Source organism: Sylvia atricapilla, chromosome 4 (genome assembly GCF_009819655.1).
Source record: "Sylvia atricapilla isolate bSylAtr1 chromosome 4, bSylAtr1.pri, whole genome shotgun sequence".
Classification (NCBI taxonomy): domain Eukaryota; kingdom Metazoa; phylum Chordata; class Aves; order Passeriformes; family Sylviidae; genus Sylvia; species Sylvia atricapilla.
The window spans coordinates 33,124,467-33,145,245 of NC_089143.1; the positions used below are offsets into that span (position 1 = coordinate 33,124,467).

Consider the following 20,779-nt stretch of genomic DNA (forward strand, 5'->3'; position numbering starts at 1 on the left):
AGGGTCTCCCACAGGGATGGGCCCTGTCACCCAGCAGATTTCTGCCTTTCAGACCCATCCCATGCCTCAGCTCCAGGTGGGGCTGGGATCTTTGCTCACCCCTGTCCAAGTGAGAGGAAGGAGATTGTTTGTGGTGTAAGGACCACCTGCAAAACTTGGATCGGGGTCTGATTTGAGCTGGAGAGTGTTTGGAGCTCAGAGCAGGTGCCTGGTACTCCTGAGAGCAAAACAAGAGCTGGAAAGAGAACTGGGACGGCAGAAATGCAGGGAAATGGTTCAGGGAATGGGAGGAGACACTGTTCTCCAAAGCTGAAAGGTTATAGAGGTTTCAGCTCTGTGCAGTGTAGGGCTTTGTCAGATGAGGCAACAGATACTGCTGTGGGAATTCCTGCTGGGTTATGCAAGGGATGTGACAGATGAAACATCTTGATTTACCCTTCAGTGACAGCTCAATCATCCACATCTACCCTTTGTTCTGCCCAGCATGGTTATGGCTCTCAGAGCTTAACTCTGAGCTCAGAGTTGGTCAGCCTGGAGAGGAGAGAACTCTGGGGAGAACTTCTGGCACCTTCCAGCACTAAAAGGGGCTTATAAAAAAGAGAGAGAGCGACTATTTACATGGACAGAGTGACAGGACCGGGGGGAATGGCTTCAGACTGAAAGAAGAGATGTAGGTAGAATTTTGGGTAGGAATTGTTCCCTGGGAGGGTGGGCAGGCCCTGGCACAGGGTGCCCAGAGCAGCTGTGGCTGCCCCTGGATCCCTGGCAGTGCCCAATGCCAGGTTGGACATTAGGGCTTGGAGCAGCCTGGGACAGTGGGAGGTGTCCCTGCCATGGCAGGGAGGGCACTGGAGGAGCTTTAAGGTCCTTTCCAACCCAAACCCTTCCAGGATTCTGTGATGTCCAAGGGGAAGCACTGTCAGGGGTGAAGTTTCAGTGCAGACTCCTGTCACCATCTGTTCATTCCTGCTACCATAATTTCCACACATCCGTGGTGGTGTCCAACCCTCTCCTCTTGTCCCCAGGTCTGCAACAGCAACAAGAACTGTCACTGTGACCCAGGCTGGGCCCCTCCATACTGTGAGAAGCCAGGGCTGGGTGGCAGCGTGGACAGTGGCCCCGTGCAGAGCCACAGTGAGTCACAGCTTGTCCCCAGGGCCCCGAGGTGCTCCTGGGCTGCAGCGGTGCCAGGGGAGGGCTGGGTGCCCTCAGACGGGCTGGGTGGGGCAGCCCCACAGCCTGTGCCCAGCTCTGGCTGCTTGGTGACCACTCATTGTCATCAGAGGCCACTGAGGGCTGTAACCAGCAGGGCTGTCCCCAGCTCAGGTGGCCAGGGATGGGCACACGGGGTCACCACTTCCATCGAGCCAGGCCAGAGGCTGGTGGCTGTTCCAGCCCCTCACTCATCCCTGTGCTTTCCCTGCCAGACCACGAATTCATCCTGATCGCCCTCCTCGTCATCTTCCTCTTCCTCCTGCCCGCCCTGTCGCTGACCGTCTACTACTGGTACCGGCGGGAGAACTCCCTCCTCCACAGGTGGATCAAGGACACCAGGCACAGGAGCCAGGAGGCCTGCAGGTGTGTGGGGCACCCAAAGGTCTGCAGGTGTGTGGGGCACCCCAAATCCCTCCTCTTCCCAGCACCATCCCTGCCCCACAGACTGACCATCCCTGCTCCCTGTCACAGACTGACCATCCCTGCCCATCACAGACTGACCATCCCTGCTCCCTGTCACAGACTGACCATCCCTGCCCATCACAGACTGACCATCCCTGCTCCCTGTCACAGACTGACCATCCCTGCCCATCACAGACTGACCATCCCTGCTCCCTGTCACAGACTGACCATCCCTGCCCATCACAGACTGACTGTCCCGGCTGCCCAGCAGTGAGGGCTGGCTGTTAATGAGGTGTTAATTGAGACAGGAGCCGATGGGCAGGAAAGCCGATGTTTTCCAGGCAGCTGGTGCTCCCCTGGTTGTTTATTGTGCCATATCCCTAATCCCCAGCAGGAACAAACCCATCGGTCGGAAGTCGAGCAGTGCCCGTCCCAAAGCTGCTTTCACCCTGAGGAACATTTCAGCCTCCAGCCACCCCAGAAAGGTCAGTGATAACTCTATAAGGTCAGTGATAACTCACTCAGGTCACGGATAACTCACTAATGGCAGTAATAACTCAGCTGCCAGGTTGGTTTCCCCTGCTGGGATATGAAGCCTGTGGATGTCACATTTGCTCCCAAGAGATGGGCAAGGCCTGGTGCCCTGTGCTGGTCCTGCCTCATGTCTGCACTGAGCCCGTGGCCAGGTGTGACCATTTCTCCTAAAATTGAGTTTGTGGAGCTCCAGGTCCCCTGGTGAGTGCTGAGAGCCTCCACTGGGAAATTTCCCATATGGAAAAGGGCTAGATGGGAGTGAGGGATGATCACAGCCTGTGTTTGGGGGCTCAGTATTTTCTGATGTTAATAAGCTCAAAATTCAAACAGTTGGTCCTTGGCTTTGTAGTTTGATTTATGGTGTCCTGTTCTTCCTCCTTGGGTCATTGCTCTTGGCTCCTGCAGGTTTGGTTTTTCCTTCATTTGGTTATTCCCTCATTTCCCAGAAGTTCTTTTATTTATCCTGTGGCACACTTCAGTGAATTTTTAACTTTGAACCTTCACTGGTGCTTTTTGAGCACCAGGGCCAAATTTAGGAAGAATTCAGGCTTTTAGGGTGATGTCTCTGCTGGAAATCTGCTGTGGATTCACCTGAGCTGACGCTGCTCTGGATCTCCAGCAACTTTCTCATCCCTGTGTGTCCTCTTGGGGGAGCAAACACGGAATCACAGAATCAGGAAGGTTGGAAATGCCCTCATATCTAAGATCATCAAATCCAACCATCACCACTGCCAGGTTCTCCACTGAACGTGGTCAGATTCGGGTGGAATGGTAAAAGTGGTGGTCCCAGAGAGTGGTCCCAGAGCTCCTTCTGCAGTTCCCTGGAACCCAGGCCTCGAGGGGAGGTCTGCTGTTCAGCACCAGAAGTTAACCCAAGGATCTCCCCCAGTTCTGATTTTCTCCTGTTCAGCACCAGGAGAAGTTAACCCAAGGATCTCCCCTATTGTGCTTGTCTCCTGTTCGGGACCAGGAAAAGTTAACTCAAGGATCTCCATCATTGTGTTTTCTCCTCCCACAGAGCACACGGACCCCATTCCTCCCCAGCCCCGGCGCTGCCCAGCCCGGCTCTCAGCCCATCAACGTCGTCCATCCCCTTCGCCCGGCTCCCCACCCCATCGCCCCCCGCCCCAGGGACCCCAAACCCGCCAGGCCCCCTCCCCCAGCCAGCAAATCCCCCCTGGTGTCCCCCAAAGCCGGTGCCTCCCAGGCTAAGCTCCCACCTCCGAGGAAACCTCTTCCCTGCAGCCCCGTCAGGAGCCCACAGGTGAGGGACACTGCCTGGATCTGCTGCCCTTCCAGAGCAGGGAAACTCCTGGGTTTGAACTGGGCTTTGGGCTGGGCTCTGCTCCCCTTCCAGAGCCAGGGAAACTCCTGGGCTTTGGGCTGGGCTTTGGGCTGGGCTCTGCTCCCCTTCCAGAACCAGGGGAACTCCTGGGCTTTGGGCTGGGGCCTGTTAAAGAGCTGTCACAGCACCCCGAGGGCTGGACCTGTTCTAACGTTGCAGGAAGCACATTAGATCTGAAGTTGTTTTAAGGGGTTTTTGGGTGTTGTTCTGTGCTTTGAAGCATCTCAGCTCTGCAGAGGGAGGGAGGTTTGTAGGAGCTCCCTGGATGTTCCTCTGAGGGTTTTGTCTCTCCTGTGCCCTCTGTGGTGGTCCCAGGTGGTCCCAAAGCAGCAGCCCCCGCGCCGGCCGCTGCCCGGGAGTCCCCTGCTGGCCAAGGAGCTGCCCCCTGCACACGGACAGACCCTGCTGGTCATGGTCCCTCCTACCAACTTCAAGGTGTCCAGTGGCTCCAGCCACCCCTCCAGGCCGTTAAAGTGAGTAGGGAGGAGCTGGGTGTCCCCCACAGGTGGGGTCCAGCTGGTGGAGGTGCTGGGGGGTCCCTGGGGAGGGAGATCCCAAAGGGCCACAGCCACGGCTCCTCCTGGGGTGACCCCGCAGGTGTGGCCAAGATTGGCTGGGTGGGGAAAGGATGGGATGGGATGAGGGAGATGCCACCCCTGGGGAGGGCCCCTGGCCCCCAGCCCAGAGCCTGGAGGGAGCTGTTGGGGTGCAGGGGGGTGAAGGAGGGAAGGGATGATGCTGATGCTCTCTCCTCTTTCCTCCCTGCAGACCGATGCCACCTCAGAGGTGAGTGGAGAACATGTACAGACCCCTGTGGGGGGTGGCCTTTGGGTAAGCCCTGGGCTGGGATATGGGTTCAGTCCACCTTCCCAGGGGCTCCTGCATGAGCAGGACATGGTCCCTCTGGGCACCCCAGCAAGGGCTGAGGCAGTTTGATCCCAAGGAATGGAGGATATGGCTTTTCCAGTTGGGAGATCAAGTCCTTTGCAGTGTCACTCCAGCTCTAGCTCCTCTGCACTGCTGAACCTCTGGGCATGGGGCAGTGGAGCCTCAGGGGATCCTCTCCTGCCAGCCAGACCTGGGGGCCGTATCCATGGAGGAATTCCTGAGCTGGGGAAGGTGCTGCTGGAGCTGGTGGATGCCTGGTGCCTGCACTCAAACCAGTTGTCTCCTTTCTCTTTCCTCTTGCTCCAGGCCAGTCCCAGCCATCAAAGTCCAATCCACCTCATTCTCCTCGAAGAAGTGACAATCCCTGGATACCTGACCCACCCGTCCTGAGCTGGCTCTCCTGATTTGCACTGCTGTGGCCACTGTGGCTCTCCTGTTCCTCTTGTTTTAGTAACCTTTTTGATACCAGAGGACTATTTTTGTAAGACAGACTTTGTATTCAGCACACAAACTGTGCTGGTGGGGGTGGAGAGGGGACACTGGCACCACGGCTGGACCAGGGCTTGGTCGAGGTGGGGTTTCCATGACGGAGATCCCACCACAGCTCTTGGTGCTGCTTCCTGGCCAACCTCCCTCCCAGCTTCAGTTCCCTTTGACATTGCACAAGGGCTGGGAGGGAGTGCCCCGGGGGAAGTGAACATCCCCACCCGTGGAAGATGCTGGTGACAGTGTGATATCCTTGCAGCTACCTCCTCCTCCTTCTCCTCCAGCCTCTGCAGCTCCACGCCGGGCACCATCTCGGGGAGACTCTTGCCATGGCAGAAATGTGGTCTGGCCAGTCTGGGCTGGGCCAGGCAGTGCTGGCACATTTCCATGAAGGATCCAAGTTCTCAGGCTCCTCCTGACCTCCTGTCCATTGCACAAGGAAATGCGGTGATGGTCCTGGGGTCACCTGCAAGGAGAAACTGTCTGGGAAAGTCTGAAAGCCCCGAGGGCCGGTGGCAGCTGCTTCCCAGGGTGCTTTTGAGGGGCTCGGGAGTCCTCACAATGTTGCCTGTTCCCTGGTCCTGGCCCAGGCCCAGCGGTGGCTCCAGGAGCCGCTCACACTCCGCTGTCGCAGGGGAAGAACCACAATCCGGAATGGGGGCAGGAGAACTCCTGCCCTGCCCGTGCCAGTGGCTTGCCCAAAGCCTTGGCCATTTCTCTGTGCCTCAGGCCCCTGCCGGGGCTGTTTCCTACCTCACAGGGCTGTTGTGAGGTTTGACAAAGGGATTCTTGAAAGGGCTTCCTGACCCTCCGTCCAAGGTGCTGTTGACCTGCACAGTTTGTGCCACTTTCCTGTGACTTGACCTGCGGCTCGATCAGGGTCTGAAACAACAACAAAGACTTTGAAAAGTCTCCCGGCTCCTCTGGCTCTTTTCTAGCTCCCTGAACCTTCAGACACCAGGGAATCTCCAGGGCTCTGACCACGCCAGAGCAAACAGATCCCGGGGCTCCCATAAACCTGGGATCCAGTTGTGTGTGACTCATCAGCTGCACTGGCTGGATCCCATCTGACCAGGGAAAACCCTTTTGGGATGTGTCCAGCTGTGATGTAGGTTCAGGGACACCCCTCATGCAGCTGCTCTGGTGTCCCGTTGTCCCCAGTGTCACAGAAATGGTGATTGCAGGCTGTGGGTGAGGCCACCCAAGCTGTCCTTACACTCAGGCTTTGCTTTGAAGTTGTTGGTCTCAAACCTGGGTCTTCCCTGCAGCATCTTCAGGAGGAGTTTCTCCACTGAAGGGCTGGTCAGGCCTTGGCAGGGGGTGTCCAGGGAGGTTTGGAGTTCTCATCCCTGGGAGTGTCCAAGGAAGGCCTGGATGTGGCACTCAATGCTCTGGGCTGGGGACAAGGTGATTTGGCATCACTGGGACTCGGCAACCTCAGAGGGATTTTCCATCCTCAGTGATTCTGGGGTTCTGTGATCCCTGGTACCTCCATATCCTTCTTGGTTCATGGATATGCATCTGGGATCGAGGATCCAACACCTCTTCTTACCCTGGTAACAAAATCACAACACCAGTGTCATGGAGGCTGGAAGGGACCTCTCGAGATCATCCTCGATGAGCTCCAGGACAGGATTAATGAACTGATCCCTGAACATTCTCAGAGTCCCATTTTTTTTTTTAGGGATCTCCCACAGACTTCTGACATGGTCAGACTTGAGGAAGAGCCCACGGAGGAGCTGCTGGAGAGGGAACCCTCCTCCTGTGGATGTCCTTCTTTGTCCTGCCCAGGGCAGGGGCTGGCAGTGGGTTAAACGGCTGCACAGGGTTTGGAGAAGTCCCTGCAGTGATGAAGTGGTTGCAAAAACCTCTCAAGGAGCAGACCATCCATCTTAATGACACAGTGAGGGGTGACAGTGCTGTGATTGCAGGCCCTGAGGGACAAGGGACTGGCTGATCCCATCCAGCTGGGGCAGTGTCCCCTGGCTTGGATTGTCACTCACCAGTGGCACCTCCTGGCCACCGCAGTCCCTTCATCTGCCCCTGGTGTGCGGGGAGGGCTGGGCAGGGCCCCCTCCACGCTGCCCAGGCTGCCCCAGCAGTGCAGGAGTGGGTATCTGGGTCCCACATCTGGGGGCTCAGGCTGAGCTGTTCAGAGTGGGCAGGACCCCCTCTGTGTCTCAGGGCTGCTGCTCAGCCGGGCTGCCCCAGCTCTGCTCAGCAGCACGCTCAGTGCTCACAGGCCCCTCCAGCCTGTCCAAGGCCCATCCCCTCCCTGGGATGTCCCTGCACACCCAGGGCTGTCCCAGGGCAGGCTGGCCCTGCTGGCCGCAGCGATATTGAGTGTCCACTAGAATTATTTATTATTTTTCTTCTTAAAACAACAGAAGTCTTAAAATTAAATGGAAGAAAAAATGTCTTACACTCGCGTTCACCCCTGGACATTTCACCCTAATGCTACTTAACTTATTAACTAATACTTGCTTTAATTTCTCTCAATTAATCTTTAATCAGAATTTTTATCAATTGCCCACGTTCTCCACCAAAATATGTGGGGTTTCAACCTGGAGCCCTCACACCTTGCCAAGCCCTTTTTCCATCCTTTTTTCCAGCAGGGATGGGGCAGGGATGGGAGGAGGGATGGGAGCAGGGATGGAGCAGGGATGGAACAGAGACGGAGCAGGAATGGAGCAGGGATGGAGCAGAGGGGATGGAGCAGGGACTGGAGCAGGGATGGAGCAGGGATGGAGCAGGGATGGAGCAGCAGAGCTCAGAGCAGCAGAGCTGGCAGCAGCCCTCCCTCCCTCCCTCCCAGCCCCATCCCCGAGCTCCAGGCTGGATCCCTGCTGGGACAGGGAGGTGGCACTGCGCCTCCAGGGACCCAGGGTGGACTGTGCCAGCCTTGTGGTCCCTGCCGTGGTCCCCAGGTGTGCAGCTCTGTGGGATCTAATTCCCAGATAATGGGACAAGACTGCCGGGAGACGTTCCTGGAGCTTTACTGCAGCACCAGCCTCAGAACAGGGTGAGACGAGAGATGCCAACAGCTCACGTCCTACCAGCAGCAGCCAGAGCTGTCTGTGGTACAAGAGAGAATTCTCTGTGGTACAAGGAGAAACTTTAAAAGGTTTTCTAACCAATAGCAAATCATGAAGAGTTTACAGGCATCTGCATAAACCAATCATTAAAACCACACCTGCACCTTATATCGAACAGTAGGTGATTGTTTCATTTTTTTTTCTATTCAGGAACTTTTTCTACTCTTCTATGAACAAAGCACAGTGCCTCATTATTAAACTTTTATCTTGCTCAACATAGTTTTCTACTTGCTAAGGCCTAACTCTACACAGCACAGAAACACACTCTTACTGTTCCATGTCCTCATTCTTGGATCTTTTGGACTCTAGGCCGACACCCGCACTGCTGAGAGAGTTTTCTGCTGTTTCCATTTCCCACACAGGCGGGTGTGTCTGTCCTGGAACATCCACACAGGTGACACCGGCGGGGCTGGGACTGGGGATCAGGAGCAGCTCGGGGTGTCCCGGTGGCACTAGGTGGCAGCAGATGGCCACGGATCCTCTGCTCAGCCTCCTCCGGATCGTTGGGATTTCCAGGGAGAGGGTCCTCCAGTGCAGCTTCTCTCCTTGATCTTTTTCCCCAGCCCCATAATTTACAAATCCATGAAAATCATCAGCGGGGCATGAAAGCCGGTGAGTGTTCCTGATGTTCCTGGTGACTCCTGAGCTCCCAGTTTGTCTCCATGGACCTTTCCTTTTATCAAGTGGAATATGTGAAGGGCTGGGAGAGATGGGAATGTTCCCCTGGAGAAGGGAAAAACCCAGGGAATGCTCAGAGTCCCTAAAGGGGCTCCAGGAGAGCTGGAGAGGGACTGGGGACAAGGCCTGGAGGGACAGGACACAGGGAATGGCTTCCCACTGGGAAAGGGGACATTGGGCTGGGATCTTGGGCAGCAATTGCTGGCTGGGAGGGTGGGGAGGAGCTGGGCTGGAATTCCCAGATTTGCTGGAGCTGCCCCTGGATACCTGGGAATGTCCAAGGCCAGGCTGGACATTGGGGTTTGGATCACCTGGGACAGTGGGAGGTGTCTCTGGCATGGCAGGAGTGGCACTGGGGGGGCTCTGAGGTCCCTCCCAAACCACTCTGCTGCTCTGTGACTGCCCCTCCTTGGCCATTCAGGGGTCTCTGTCCCCCCCCAGAGCCCCAGTGAAGCTGTTCAGGGTCTCCTCAGTCTCAGACAAGATGTTCCCTCTGTCCCCATGCCTTGGCTCCCCTCTCCACACCCCAATTCCCCTTTTCCACACATTGGCTCCCCTCAGACGTCTGATGGAGTCTCCAGCCCCCCTGTGCCCCCTGTGCCCTGTCCTGACCCCAGCAGGGACTGGTGGCAGCTTTGAGCTCTCAGGGTGTGCCCAGGGCTGAGGGGGACATGGGGCAGGGCCGGGTGGTGGCAGGGGACAGGGGGACCCCCGAGGCTCGGGGAGCCCCAGCAGTTCCAGACTTTCCTGGAGCTCCCTGGCACCCGAGCCGGGAGGTGCCCCAGGTGTGCCCCAGGTGTGCCCCAGGTGTGCTGCCATGTCCTGGCCAGGCAGGCTCTGTCCCCCGGGGGGGCAGGACCAGATGACATCGCTGATGTGAACTGTAAAGTCACAGAATATCCTGTGGATATTGGAAGGGGTCCAGCAGGATCAACCAGCCCAACAAACCCTTCCGGTGCCTGAGTGTGCTGCCAAGTGATTTTTGAACAATTCCTATTATATTCTTATCCTTTTATTTTCTCATCCTTTTATTTTTGCGCGCTCTCTCTCTTTTTTTTTTTTTTTTTTTTTTTTTTTTTTTTTTTTTTTTTTTTTTTTTTTTTTTTTTTTTCTATCCTCCCTTTTAGTTTTCTCACTTCCTGCAGCATCCTGGGCTGCAGGAGATGAAGGAAGGGGACCTGGAAGAGGAGCACCAGCCTGAGGCAGGCAGCACATCCTGGGCACAGGGAGCTGCAGGCAGCCGCACACATGCACAGAGCCAAAGGGAAAAAATCAAAGAGAAAAGGGGGAAACAAGCAGTGGAGCGGTTAATGAAGAGGCTCTTGCAGCCGGAGAACTTGGGCCATTTATCATCTTCCAGCCCCGTGTTGGGCAGGAGGGGATTGCTCTCTCCAGTCATCCAGCGCTGGCAACTCCCTCCCCGGAGCCACCGATGGGCCCATTGAAAGCGGAATTACAAAGCGGAGCTGGATTTTAGTTCTCTGCATCGGCTGCTCCCCGTACGCGGGGAGGAGGAGAGAAATCCCTTTATGATATTACACAACACGTGTCAAACACCGAGGTCCTGTTGAGCGCTGTCGCTGAAGTGTCGCCTGAAGCCGATGTCTTATCTCTCTGATTTGCAGAGTGCTCCTGCAGGAGTCAGCGCCTTTCAGTCACGGCGCTGGGAGCGCAAGGGGAGCTCGGCATTGCTGTGCCAGCAGCGGGGCAGGGGCAGCTCCTCCTGCCCGGCCTCCCTGGGCTCAGCTCACCCTCCCTGGGCTCAGCTCACCCTCCCTGGGCTCAGCCCATCCTCCCTGGGCTCAGCTCACCCTCCCTGGGCTCAGCCCATCCTCCCTGGGCTCAGCCCATCCTCCCTGGGCTCAGCCCATCCTCCCTGGGCTCAGCACATCCTCCCTGGGCTCAGCTCATCCTTCCCTGGGCTCAGCCCATCCTCCCTGGGCTCAGCCCATCCTCCCTGGGCTCAGCACATCCTCCCTGGGCACAAGGAGTGGTTTGGGTTGGAAGGGACCTTTAAAGGCCACCTAAAGCCCACCCTGCCTTGGGCAGGGACATCTCCCGCTGTCCCAGGCTGCTCCAACCCCAGTGTCCAGCCTGGCCTGGGACACTGCAGGGACCCAGGGGCAGCTGCTCTGTGCCAGGGTTTTACCACAGTCACGACAAAAACTTCTTTTCCCGATCTCATGTAAACCGACCCTATTTTAGTTTAAGCCCTTCAGCCTTTGTCCTGCACCAATGCTCCCCCTGAAACGTTTGTCCCTGTTTATGAACTCGATCCAGGTTTGGGCTGAGTCTCCAGCTGGGTGTGAATTGACCTGTCTGGGCTCCCAGCAAGGCTGTGCTGATGGGGTGACAGGGCAGGACAGGATGGGTGACACTGGAATAAGGGTCTCCAGGACAGGACAAGACAGAACAGGTGACAGTGGGATGAGGGCAGGACAAGACAGGGCAGGATGGGTGACAGTGGGATGAGGACAGGACAGGACAGGTGACATTGGTGTGAGGGTCTCCAGGGCCTGGGCCCTGCTCCGGGGGTGCCCTGGGATGGGTCAGGGATGAGGAAATCTGGAGCTGAGGGAATGCAGCAGCTCACACACAGCACAGGGCTCCAGGTGTCACCCAGGCACAGGTGACAGGAGGGACCTGGTCCCCACTGGAGCTGAGGTGACCAAAGGCCACTCTGCTGACCTGGCCCCGTGAATCCAGAGCCAGCCATGGAGTAGCAGCCTCACTTTGTCCTTGTCCCACAAGCACAGGTGGGTTTTCCAGTCTCACTTTCTCCTGTTCACACAAGCACAGGTGCGTTTTCCAGCCTCACTTTCTCTGCTCACACGAGCACAGGTGGGTTTTTTCCACTGTTTTTCTCTCTGCTCCATTGTGTTCGTGCCCCTGGCTGCCCTTTGCAGGAAGAAAAGCCGTGGCTGTGAGACAAAGCTCCGTCACTCTTTGGGCTCCCAGTCACTGCTGGCAGGTTTCTCACAGCACACAGGGTTTCTCCTCAGCAGAGCCTTTCCCGGGAGGCTCCAGCACATTTGAAGCTTTTGTGCTGCCAACACGTCGGGCCGGAGCCGGGCGCTGTGCAGGGCTCTGTTCCCGGGCACTTCATTATCAGCGCTGCTGCAGCTCGGGCCGGCCGTGGTTCTGCCTTCACAGCAGCGCCGAGAACAGCTCCACTCCTTTCATGTTCCCTTGGCTGGGGCTCTTTCTGGGCTTTGTTTCGTTGTGTGCCTTTCTTCCCTTCCCCTTTCGGAGCAGAAGCAAAGGAAAATCAATTTAAACGAGATGCAGGAAGGTTTGAAAACACGGCGTTAATCAAGTGAGCCCTGCCCGCGATGCTCTGCGCCACAGATGGGGAGGCTGGTGAGAAAAGCAGAGCAGTGATGGCACCTGGTGACATTCCTGGGATATCCCTGTGACATCCCTGGGACATTCCTGGGACATCCCTAGCACCCTGTGACACCCCTGGCACCCTGTGACACCCCTGGCACCCTGTGACAGGCACAAGGCTGAGGGACAAAGGGCTGGAGAAATTCCTCCCCTGACCTTGGAGCCCCAGTTGTGTCTGGGATGGGAATTGTCCCTGCCCGGGTGGGGCACAGGCCCCGGGCTGGGGGTGAGTGGGGGTGAGTGGAGCTCTGGTGTTTGCAGCAGGAGACCAGGATCTGCTGCAGGACCTGCCCACCTGAGCCTGGGCAGTCCCAAACATCCAGGTGCCCCTGCCCCTTTCATGGGATCAGGGAATGGTTTGGTATGAAGGACCTTAGATCCCCTCCAGTGCCACCCCTGCCATGGCAGGGACGTCTCCCACTGTCCCAGGCTGCTCCAAGCCCCAATGTCCAGCCTGGCCTTGGACACTTCCAGGGATCCAGAGGCAGCCCCGGCAAATCTGGGAATTCCAGCCCAGCCCCTCCCCACCCTCCCAGCCAGCAATTGCTGCCCAAGATCCCAGCCCAATGTCCCCTTTCCCAGTGGGAAGCCATTCTCTGTGTCCTGTCCCTCCAGACCTTGTCCCCAGCTCTCCTGGAGCTCCTGGAGGCTGTGCAGGAGCCCTGAGCAGAGCTCCTGGCCTGGGTGGGCTTGGCTGTGTCTGCTCCATCCCCAGGCAGAGCTGGGCTGGGGGTGCAGGGCTGGCTCTGGAGCACACCTGAGTGGTCGCACACCATGGATGGATTTGGGGGAGGCTCTGCCTTGTTCTACCTCCTATCACCCCTGGCTGGTGCTGCCAGCCCCTTCCAGAGCTGTGAGACTGCTCAAGGACACCACTCCCTCCTCCTCTCCCTCTCTTCCCTTCCTGGGCAGGAACAGCAGCTTTAGTTTTAATGGGCTCTCAATGACAGCTCTGTGCTTTGGACACAATTCAGGGGCCAAGCAGAGCCACAAGTGTCCTCTGTCCCAGTGTCCCCTGGGTGATTTCAGCTGAGGGTGACTTGTCCCAGTGTCCCCTGGGTGATTTCAGCTGTCCCCTGATGAGGGTGACCTGTCCCGGGGACGAGCTGGGGCTCTGTGCACGTTCCCAGCCCCAAGTTCTGGCTGGAATTTGCTCTTTCGTTCCTGCCAGGGATGACGAGCTGCAGGGCTGCCTGCTCTGCCTGCTGCCCAGGGGGATTGGGAATGGAGCACTCAGGGCTCTCCTCTGCAGCCTGGAGGAGAGAAGGCTTTGGGAACAATTTCCTGATCCTGTCCAGGATCACTGGGCCACCTTCCAGCACCTTCCAGGGCCTTCCAGGACCTAGAGGGGGCTACCAGAGACCTGGAGAAGGGCCTTTGAAGGGCAGGGGGTGAAAATCAAGTGGGAATGGCTTCCGGCAAAAGGGAGAAGGTTTAGGTTGGAGGCTGGGAAGGAACTTTTGCTCCCTGTGAGGGTGGGCAGGCACAGGGTGCCCAGAGCAGCTGTGGCTGATCCCTGGGGTGTCCCAGGCCAGGCTGGCCAGGACTTGGAGCAGCCTGGGATGGTGGAGGGCACTGCACACCTCTGGGATGAACAAACCCCTGATCCAGGTCACTGAACGGAGCCCTGACTGTGCCAGGAGCTGACACTCAACCTCTGGAATTTCCCTGTGCCCATCCATCAAGGGGTCCTGCCTCAGGGATCCAGCGTGGCTGGGGACAGCCAGGGTCTGGCAGGGCACGAGGGAAGTGTCGCAATTATTTGGCTTATTCAGCCTTGAAAAAAAATCATTTCTGCTCTGCTGGGCACCTCTGGGGCTGGGGCCACTGCAGGGACATGTCAGGAGGTGACAGCAGCCCCAGCACCGTGCCTGGAGGCACCTAGGGGCAGGTGGAGAGCCCAGAGCTGGCCTTGTCCAGGAGGGAATCCTTTGTTCCAGGAACTGCCTTGGAAATCTCACAGGAGTGGCCCCAGTGCGGAGCTGCCCCCGTGCCCGGGGAGGGAAATTCCAGCCCTGGTCCCTCTGTTCTGCAGGGTGTGACCCCAAAGGGAATCCCAGCCCCTGATCCCTCTGTCCTGCAGGGTGTGATCCTCTGCTGCAGGAGTCACTTCTCTCCCATTTCCCTCCCTTTGCCCCATCCCTGCAGGAGTCACTTCTGTCCCATTTCCCCCCTTTGCCCCATCCCCCAATCAGGAATTCCTCCATGGGCAGGTCCAGGCTGTTCTCCCCCAGCTGCTGCTCACTCCCAGCCCTGTGCTGCAGCCGGGCCCTCCTGCCTTCACCTTCCAGATTCCTCCTCAGCCTCCACACGGAGAGATTCCCCCTTCTCCGTCCTTATCTGCAAGGTGAAAGGAGGGAGAAATCGTCTCCTGCCTCGGGGAAGATAAGTCACGTTGTCTCTCCTTCTTTAGAAAACTCTCTAATGCCATTTATCAATTAATTACTGGGTTGCATCGCTGTCCATTAATTCCCCCTGCTGTCTCTCCGTTTTGGAAAGGTCTGTGATGCTCGGGCTCTAATTGTCCTGTTCTCACCCTGCTTTCTTTCTCATTTTCAACTTAAGTGGATACCAGAGCCTGCTGGATCTGCTCCTTTATTTCCCCTGCAGGTTCTTCTGCCCCCCTTCTCCCTCTCCCCCGCCGTGTTCCAAAGGGATTTCACCGGGTTTGGCAGAGGGAATGGATTAAACGGTGTGGCCCAGGCTTTAAATCCTAATTCTGCTCAGGAATCAATTGTTGTGGAGCCAGGAAAACATTTTCACTTGGAACTTTTTACACTGACAGATCCACTCGCAGGTCACCTGCAGCATGCTGTGGTTTTATATCAATCTCAGCCCCTGGTTTGCGTTGAAACAACAAAACCAGACAATTTTGAAAAAGAAAAGCTTCAATTTACCTTTCCCCACCCAGAACCATTTGATGTCTCCGTTTGAAACAACATTTTCCTTTTTTCACTTCAGCTGAAAACACAGAAGTATTTATTTTAAATGGGAAGAAGTTCCCACGTAAACAAAATGGCTTTATTTTGTTCCGATGATTTGCCAGTGAAAAATGGAAAAGTATAGCTTTGGGATAGGCCCCGAGGAAGGGTTTTCTTCTGTTCAATCATTGAATCGCTGAGCTTTTCTCACCCCCTCCCCTGCCCCAGGCTCCCCACCCTGCTGCCAGGGAGCTGCAGAAATGCAGCCAGTGAGCCCTGCTGGAGCAGGGGAGGATTTCCTGATGCTGTCCATGATCACTGGGCCAGGTGAGCACACCTCAGCAGGCCCCTGGAACAGAGAATGATTTCCTGATCCTGTCCAGGATCGCTGATCCAGCTGTGCACACCCGAGTGCCTCAGGCCCCTGGAGAAGGTGCTGCCAGTGACACTCACCGGGAGCTCAGCATTCCAGGATCCTTTCCCGGGTGCCAGTGCATTCCTGGGAACATCACACTGAGAGCCAACCAGAGGAGAATCCTCTACAATCCCCTCAGCTTGGCTCAGAAAGAAAAGGAGATTTTTCTTCTCCATCCAGACCCCTCTGGCTCCTACCGAGCTGTTCTTGGGGAGTGTTGGGGTGTCCTGGGCAGGAGTGGGACTGATGATCCCTGTGGGTCCCTTTCAGCTCAGGATATTCCATGATTCCAGGATCCTGGTGGGCACAGGGGTGCTCGCTGCCCAGCCGAGGGGGGTTAGAGCAGGCCCCATGAACCTCGAGATGTTCAGGCACCTGTCACTCCTGTGTGTGACAAAAACCCATCGGGTCCATCCCTTCCCCAAACCCCTCCCTCCTCCACACTGTTCTTTCCCCTCTCCCAGGGGAAGATTCCCTGCTCCCAGTCCAGCCTGGCTGCACCCAGCACCTCCCTCTGCTCTCCCCAACCCCTCCCTGCCTGTGCTGGGTCCTCCCCTGTCGGGAATATTCTCCTCGCTGGATGGAGCCCCCCAGAACACTCACAGCATCCCATAAATGTCACCCCGCTGTCATTTTTCATGGTGAAGAAGCTGATTTGATGTGGGACTGAAGCTGGTCCTTGCCCCTGGGCCTCCTCACTAAGGGAGGCACTTTCTGGCCGCACTTCCAGTCTTGCCGTTGCCTTTGTGGCAAACAGATCCATGAGCTCAGCTGTGGATGTGGCTGAGCTGGAAGAGTTTCCCTGTTTGAGCAGGAAAAACAAACCCACGGTGTCTGTTCCTGCTTTTCCTGCAGTCAGGGGAAGTGTGAGGAAAAGGTGTTAATTGGTGACAGCTCGGCTCCTCCGGGCTGGGGAGTGAAAAGTGAAGAACCCTGGCAGGCTGTGGCTGCAAAGGAGCCACAAAGAGCCCTGAACTCTCCTTGGCTCCTCCTGCCAGGCTGGAACAATGAGTGGACACAGCAGAGAAACCCAGGTCTCGCCCCCAGAAAATTGATTTCCTCCTGGTGTCTCAGGATGTTTGAGAAATGGTGGGATGCAACTCAGACAGGATTGAACTGAGGAGGAAAAATGGGGAATATTCCTGGATTTTCTTTTATTTCTACCTCCCTGGGCTGCCATGGTGGCAGAAGAAGGGGACAGAGGCCAAGCTGGTACATGAGGGAGGAAGGAAATGTGAACCTGTCTGGGACAGGTGTGTGCAGCTGGACAATGGGACAGATTCAGGAAAACCTGGCCTTTAAAAATCAGATCCATGGAAAACCCCAAGTCCCTGGGAATATGTAGGTTTGGAAGCTACAGAGAGAAACTTGTGGGGCAAATTGTGGCAGAAGAAGAGTAAAGAGAAACATGGAATTGGTTTGGTTGGATTTGGAAAATCCCTCTGAGCCAAACATGGAGTCCAATGTTTCCCCAGCGCTGCCCCACATCCCCAGGTGGGACCTTGAGCCCCAAATCCTGAGGGCATCCACCTCCCTCTATCACAGCCCAGCCCAAGGCTGTGTGTGGATCCCAAATTCTCCCCCCAGCACCCCCAGAACAGGATTTCAGGGCAGAGGATGATTTGTTTCCTCAGGAAGCTGAGCAAGCCCAGGTGCCACCTTGTGCAGGTTGATGCAGGCTGCCCTCACCCAGCCTCACCACCTGGACTTTCATTTTCGTTTCCAGACCCTCAACCAATGGTTCCTCCTTCCCTCCATGTGGGAAGGCCAAGGAGCAAATTCCATCCTTGGTGCTGGCTCCATCCGTGTTCTGCGGCAGCAGCTGTTGCCACTTTAGTGCACAAAGCTTTGCGTTCTTCGCTATTCTTCCCTTTCTCCCTCCCTGACCCTTCCTCCTTCTCCTCCTCCTCCTCTGGTCCTTTGTCAGTGCCAGCCCAGACTGCATACAGTCCATGGGACACTGGAATGGTGTCCCTGGCAGGGAACTGCACACTCTGGATTGTCTGAGGGCAGGAGGCAGGAGGGAGGGGAGGAAGGAGAGGATGTGGTTGATAAAGCTCATGGCTGCTCTGGAGAGAGGGCTTGATTTCCCTGGAATGTGCTGCGTTTGTTCTCCCTGGAATGTTTTGAGTTTGTTCTGCTCTGCCTTGGAATGTTCTGGGTTTTGTTCTCCCTGGAATGTTCTGGATTTGCTCTCCCTGGGAATGTGCTGGGTTTGTTTTCTCTGGAATGTGCTGGGTTTCTTCTCCCTGGAGTGTGCTGGGTTTGTTCCCTCTGGGAATATGCTGGGTTTGTTCTCTCTAGGAATGTTCTGTCTGGAATGTGCTGGGTTTGTTCTGCCTGGAATGTGCCGGGTTTGCTCCTGCAGGTCTGGAGGGCTGGGACTTGGATGGATGCTCCCCTTGGAGCCCTCTGGTTTGTGTGACCTCCCTGGGGAGGTGCAGGTGCTCCCCGAGAGGTCTCCCTGGCGGTTCAGGAAGGGGATGAGCTCTCTGGGATAGGTGAACTTCCATCAGCTCCCCCCAGGAACAAACCCTCCTGCCCTCCATGCCGGCGGCATCCCCTGCTCCAGGAGAGCTTTGGCTCTCGTTAGTGCCCACCTCCAGTGACGGCTCTGGAATTCCAGCCCAGGCGGAACGGGAGGTGTGCACGGGGAGAGGAGTGAATCTATAGTTGGGGTTAATCCTCCTGCACTCAAGGAGGGAACAAAACCCCTCCATGTGTCCGCCCAGGCCCAGCGTGGCCCCGGCACTGCTCGGGAACAATAATGATGCCAATGATGCCAATGATGCCAATGAAGCATCGGGCGAGGGGCTGATGGTGTGAGCTGAGGGCTGCTGGGGGGAGCCCACTGCGGGGACCCACTGCGGGGACCCACTGCTGGGATCCACTGCGGGGATCCACTGCGGGGATCCACACGGCGCTGCTCTTGCGGGATGAGGAGCTGGACAGGAACGGGAGTGGGACTGGGGAACTGAATGGGAATGGGAACGAGGAACTGAACAGAAATGGGAATGAAGAACTGAATGGGAATGGGAATGGGAATGAGGAACTGAACAAGAATAGGAGTGGGAATGGGAGTGGCAATGGGAATGAGAGTGGGCGTGGCAATGGCAATGGGAGTAGCAATGGGAGTGGCAATGGCAGTGGGAATGGCAATGGGAGTGGCAATGGCAGTGGGAATGGCAATGGGAGTGGCAATGGCAGTGGCAATGGGAGTGGCAATGGCAGTGGGAATGGCAATGGGAGTGGCAATGGCAGTGGCAATGGGAGTGGCAGTGGCAAGGGGAATGAGGAGCGGGGCCGTGCTCCCCTAGGCTCAGGGGATGCTCCGCCACGAGCAGCGCCAGCCCCAGAGGGCACAAGGGGTTTGTGCCGGGCTGGGGGCGCCGGTGCAGGGAGGGGTGATCCCAAAGAGAACCAGGTCACTCCATTCCCATCCTCCTCACAGGCTGCGCTGGCCATGTGTCACAGCTGGGCTGACCCAGGAGTGCCCACAGCTGCCAGCTGCAGCCAGCCGTGCCCCTCACTGCCTGGGGATTGCTGGAGTTCAGACTTCCTTCTGCCAATCCCCGGGATGGGTTTTGGGGAGTGGCAGGAAAACAGTGAGGTGAGATGTGCTGGCGTGGCCGGGTTGGGCACGTGGGGCAGTCAAACTGACATTTATGTCAGAGACAGAGAGAAGGAGATTCCTGTCTGAGCCTTGGCTCAGATCCATGCCTGGATCTGGATCTGTCCCACAGATGACCTGCCCATGGCAGACGGGCTGTGCTGGCTGGGGATGCAGGAGGGCAGTGGGACAGAGCTGCAGGGTCAGAGGAGCTGCAAACAGGAAAGCCCAGAGCTCTTCTGGCCTCGGTGCTGGGTGAAGGACTCTGGGCCAGGGAGGGAGAGCCCTGAGGGTGAATCCCTGATCTCTCTGAAGGGAAGGAGTCCTGATGCCTCGTGGGACTACCTAAAACAGAGTGCAGAGAGAATTAAGGGAATAAAAAGCAGTTCTGTTTCTTGAAGACCTGCAGGTACATCTTGGGCAGACCAAGCCCCCAGGGGCTGCACCCAAACATGGACAATGGTCACGGGTTGGCACACTTTGATCCATTTGGTCCATTTGCAGATTGAGGGTTAATCTTCCAATTCCAGCTTTAGGTAATGAAGTCATTTACCCCAAATTTGCTCCCTCCAACTCACTTTAGTTTCCATCTCTCAGGCCTGAGGCAGTGAGGTGTCCTTGACCCCCAGGCCTGGGGAGGAATTGTTGTGTCTGACCAAACCGGGAGAACAGCAGCTCACACTGTGTGTGGAGTTTGGAGTTACACACTAAAGAATTATGAATATATGAAAATATAAAAGCTGAAACCCTGAGGCATCAGTCCCTGCAGCCCAGGAGCAGTGGGCTGGGGGATCCTGGGGCCTTTTCCCTGGAAGGATCCAGGAGCTGGCAGTGCCCCTGGCAGGGAATTACAGCCAGCTCCTTCTCCGGGAGAACTTGACAAGAGGCACGAACTGCTCATCACCTGGGATGCTGAGAGCTTTAATTGCTGCTGAGAGGAGACAGTGACAACCATTTATCCCAAAAAAGATCCCGTTGCTCCTGAATGAAATGTTTAGCTGAGAAATGAATGGCACTTCTGAGAGAGGAAAATCAGCTGAGGAGGTAAAACAAAGGATGGTAACCAATAAACACCTGGCACAGGCGTGAGGTTCAGGCTCTGATCCCCAGCGTGGGAGGTTATCATGTCATGGGATGCTCTGGCTCTGCAGCAGGAATTATTTCCCACATCCATGGGCTGACAGGAACAAGTGGGGTTTCCACTGTTCCCCCAGAATGATACTCATAAAAAATAGAATTGAAGTTCAAATGGAAAGCTTTGCGTTTTCCCAAGATTTACAGACAATAAGCTGTGCCTTCAGTTGGGCTTGAGTTGAATTCCTCTCATTTTTAATCGGTGAAAAGGTTTCTTTGAGGGAGAAAGGCATAGGACTCATATTTGATTTGCAAGAGCTGTCCTGGATACCTCAATAATTCCCAGAACAAGAAGGAGAAAAGATGAAATAGGAAAGGTCTCCCAAGCAAACAAAACCACACCATGAAGTCTCTTTTCAAACACCAGTGTGTCTGCATCTGAAATTCTATTTGGCTCCACCAGGCTGACAGATCCTGCCTCTGCTCCTTCCCCGTTGCTTCAGCTCATGTTTCCCTCTTGCCCTTTTGATGGAGGAACTCTGTCATAAATATTTCACTCACTTCTGTCCCAGCCCAATGGGTTTCAAGGGGACTCTCTGATTTGTTTGGTTTATTTTCCTTCAGGTGTGTAGCAGCTAAAGATTGTTCCATGGCCTGTGCCTGCACTGCTGACAGCTGGGAAAAGGCCTTGGAAATGTGAAGGAAAACCCAATGCAGGTGCCCAGATGT

The 20,779-nt window shown here is 56.2% G+C and overlaps 1 protein-coding gene across 2 annotated transcripts in view; it reads left to right on the forward strand.

The window, feature by feature from the left end:
• The window catches only part of ADAM33 (ADAM metallopeptidase domain 33), a 28,349-nt gene extending 22,567 nt beyond the window's left edge, over nucleotides 1-5,782 (forward strand). The window contains exons 18-24 of one of the 2 annotated variants that reach the window (XM_066317552.1): nucleotides 1,026-1,134; nucleotides 1,428-1,578; nucleotides 2,009-2,102; nucleotides 3,170-3,415; nucleotides 3,812-3,969; nucleotides 4,265-4,282; nucleotides 4,691-5,782. In XM_066317552.1, the coding sequence (XP_066173649.1) occupies nucleotides 1,026-1,134; nucleotides 1,428-1,578; nucleotides 2,009-2,102; nucleotides 3,170-3,415; nucleotides 3,812-3,969; nucleotides 4,265-4,282; nucleotides 4,691-4,742 (828 nt within the window). In that variant the 3' untranslated portion in view covers nucleotides 4,743-5,782. The remainder of the gene's footprint in view (nucleotides 1-1,025; nucleotides 1,135-1,427; nucleotides 1,579-2,008; nucleotides 2,103-3,169; nucleotides 3,416-3,811; nucleotides 3,970-4,264; nucleotides 4,283-4,690) is intronic. The other variant, XM_066317553.1, reaches the window with a different exon arrangement.
• Nucleotides 5,783-20,779: the final 14,997 nt, after the last annotated feature.